At 32.7% G+C, this 3,776-nt stretch overlaps 1 protein-coding gene across 1 annotated transcript; it reads right to left on the bottom strand.

Annotated features, from left to right (window-relative positions):
* Positions 1-2,553: 2,553 nt before the first annotated feature.
* On the bottom strand, positions 2,554-3,690 carry LOC112457189. Its single transcript, XM_025020111.1, has 3 exons — positions 3,594-3,690; positions 3,164-3,518; positions 2,554-3,017 (listed from the first exon to the last, which is right to left on the bottom strand). Exons 2-3 carry the CDS (start codon positions 3,481-3,483, stop codon positions 2,645-2,647), a joined length of 693 nt encoding a protein of 230 aa, XP_024875879.1. The 5' UTR covers positions 3,484-3,518; positions 3,594-3,690; the 3' UTR covers positions 2,554-2,644.
* Positions 3,691-3,776: the final 86 nt, after the last annotated feature.

The raw sequence follows: 3,776 nt of genomic DNA, 5'->3' as shown, positions 1-3,776 counted from the left end.
GAATTATATTCGAAATTATATATACATTTTATATACATATATTTCTAAAAAATTGCATTTTAATTTTTAATATTAATTTTAATAATTTAAGAAATATACATGAAAACAATTCTCTGCCAAATGACTAAATCAAGATTATAAGAGATTTTCAAATATTCTGAATGCAAATATGTAAACTGATAATTGTCTTCTGATCCCTTAATGGAGTTTCTACGTTCAAATATGCAGAGCTAAGAGACAAGCGGTGTAAAGACGACAAACGTGGCAGTTTCTGGACAGAATCCTTTTCTTTCCCAAGAAGTCAGATTAACCAACACAACGCTTCTTCCTGGATATCACTGTCCGGTGAATAGAGAAATCTCAAATTGTCTTTTAACACCTGAAAAATTAAGATTTATATAGCACATAATAAATATAATCACGAAAAGATGTCTGCGATCAAGTTAAATTACCTCAAGGAAAGGCAACTGTATACTGTTGGAAACATCAGGATCAAACATTTTAGTTATACATTGGCCTAAGGATTTATATGTATCAGCGTGACACTGTAAGAGATACAATACAGGAACGAGAGCTTATCTAAAGCTTTCAATCATCCAGTTTCGCCCATTTGTATTCTTCCTTTCAGTATAAATACTAACATATCTCTCGATATCTCATTTATCTGTATATCAAATCAAAATTAAATTAAATTGTAAAATCAAAAACTGCACCATAACTTTGTGACATAAAAATGTTTGATTAAAAAATTTTTTCTATTACTCTGCTATCCTTGCGCCATGAGAAATTATTTCTGTCAAGACGTTTGGTTCAAACAGGAACGTCAAATTTCCCTACGATGGTTTACTATATTCTACTCCTAGAATACTTTTAAGCAGGACGTGGCATTCGACATATGTGGTATATCGGATGTCTACATGCATCTTCGTTTGCTAATAAATTCAATATCAGTTTTGTTGCCAACGCATCATCCTCATCATTTAAAGAATATCTCGGGATATCTTGTAAAAATTTTACAGCCGTTTTAACGATAGTTAAATTTTTATGGTACGACAGACTCAATTTAGACGCATGTAACATTCTTAACGTTTCCGAAGGCGATTGCTCCGATAAATTTCTTAATATACAGATAGCTGACTGGATAGACTTTGCGACGGTTCTAGTATCATCGAATAGTTTTATCAGTGCTATCTGATTAGCATCTTGAAATTGCTGCAAATGAAAATAATTGTATTAACGGTGATAATCGGTATTAATGAGTGGAATAGGAAAATAAGAATTGTATTATTACTTATACGAGCATATTCTAAAAGCATAGAATGCAATGCCGGGTACAATAGATATATTGATGTACTGCGTCCATTATAGCATTTGTTATTGATTCTTTCAAAGAATTCGGTACAACAGTGTCCGCTAGCTCTAATGGCACGATACTGCTCAATAATCTCATAATAATGGTAGTAAGATACAAGTACGTTATCCTCAAGTGATCTACATTACTACAGTTTCCAAAATATTCCATCACCTCCGCCATTAAATTGAATAACGCCTTTAAATCAACGTTTATCTTTAATGTCATACCATCGTTGCAGAGTCATCCAATGTTATGCGTAAGAGTGCAAACATGTCGCAGTTGTGTGTATTTATGTCAATGAAGAATGTACCGTACTACATCCACAACACTGACCAGCCACTAATATAGAATAAATCTTGTATAGTGATTATATACTTCCAATCCGCAAAATACAAAGAACAAGGGTGCACCACAAACAGTTCAGTTTTACAAAAAATAGATGCTTATTCTCACAAATGCTGCTCAGTAGTAGATGAAATTAAACACGTACAAAAAGAAATTCTGTCGCTCTAAAGTATCCATTTGCGAAATATTTACAAACTTAAAAATTAGCTCAATCGGAAAGAGCTTTTCACAAGCAAGAAAAAGAATTGCGTTTTGTATGTAAAGAATTATAAAAATTCCAAACTAGTGATACATATCACAGTTACGAATGACTCACAAGACAAAGGATTTAAAATAATTTTAAAAAGAATTTAATATAATACCTATCCTGTGAAGAGCTTCAAAACTCGTATAAAAATATTCAAGTGACGAAAAACGAATGGGTTCAAATTTGTATAAAGTCGGAAAGTCAATCGGGATGTTTTCAATGATTTAAGCCAAAAGTCTCTAAACGAATAAGGTGTTAATTAAAACGCAGAAATAAAATTTTAAAGAATTTGCCAATTCAATTTAAAATTAATTTCAGTTTGTTAGAAATAGGTTTGGGTTTGGATAGATATTTTGGGGGTATAGAAGTGTAGAGGGAAGAGAGGCCCTTTTCCGCCTACTTCTAAATTTTTTATACTATATGTAGATATACAAGAATTATTTCAAAACTCGTATTTATTTCAAATTTTGCGCACTTTTACATCAATGCATACGCTTTCTCTGATGCTCATGTATGTACTTGTATGTACCCTATCGATATAGCATTTCTTAACCCAAAAATTGTCACTTTTAGTACTTTATAACTTTTGCTCTTGAGAGCAACGATTTTAGCTTTTACATTCGAATTCAACACGCCGAAATACATATATTGTTAAATTTCAGACAAATCGGTAAGGAAGCCACTTTCCTTCACATTCATCATCCTTCACATTCCTCATTATCATATTTGATTCCCTTTTGATATTCAAGGATAGACACGTGTGGATATTTTTCCTTCGCCTGAGCAACGAATGATGTCTGACTATCACGTGTGTCGTCGAACGCGTTCCCGGCGCGCATAACATAGATTGTTTGCAGTTTAGGAAACTGTTCGAGAATTGCGAAATTAGACGTATAACCCAAGTATATTTGTCTTAAGTTTTTACACATTGTCAGTTCTTCATAGACATCGTAATTGAAAATCATATCGGAATTTCCCAAATTGACTTCTTCTAAGCATTGACAGGAGAAAAACAATCTACGCAAACTATGCTTATCGATTGTGGAGCGATCTTCGGGGTACATGTCATTCCTGTAACAAAAGTCATATTATTATGCGATTTTTCAATCGCAATAAGAAAAACAACATAACAGTTTCATGATGTTTGCAAGAAATGTAAATACACATTTTGATAAAGAATAATATGTGTTTTAAAAGAAAATGTAGCACACACGTACTTGTTCATCATTGTCAGTTTTCGTAAATTCTTGCATTCAGCGAGGGCATGAATACCTCGCGATGTAATAATACTGTAGCCCGATAAATCTATTATTTCCAAGTCTGGACACGAATTTTTTAACTGTATTGTAATTGCGTCTAAATCTAGTAATCCGGTGCCGGCTTCATCAAAAAAGTTAGGCATGTGCAGATTTAAGTTACGCATCCGGCAAGTTTTTTGCAGTATTTTACAAAGAAATTCAGTTCTTATAAGGGAGCCTTGAAGGTCTAATTTCTCTAGAAATTCTAGATTTTCGAAACTCGAAACTTCTTGGTCCATTCCCTCCAGAATAACACAAGAACTGAGATCCAATACTAAAAAAAAAAAAAAAATGTACACATATTAGTCATATACAGTTTATCTGTAATCTTGACAATCATATTTATTACCTTTCAAATTTTTGCATATTTCTGAAATTTTTAATAGAGATAATTTGTCAACAAAATTGCAGTCACTTAATCGTAAGTGCGTTAAACAATCGCCGCAACTTTGAAGAAAGTTTACGAAATCCGTAGCAGGAATGTGGCTTCTTGTAAGATCCAACTGTTGTAAATATTTACATTTGGATGCAA

The sequence above is a fragment of the Temnothorax curvispinosus genome, unplaced genomic scaffold (genome assembly GCF_003070985.1).
Source record: "Temnothorax curvispinosus isolate PA1 unplaced genomic scaffold, ASM307098v1 QBEX01007594.1, whole genome shotgun sequence".
Classification (NCBI taxonomy): domain Eukaryota; kingdom Metazoa; phylum Arthropoda; class Insecta; order Hymenoptera; family Formicidae; genus Temnothorax; species Temnothorax curvispinosus.
This window is presented reverse-complemented; position numbering and strand designations above follow the sequence as displayed.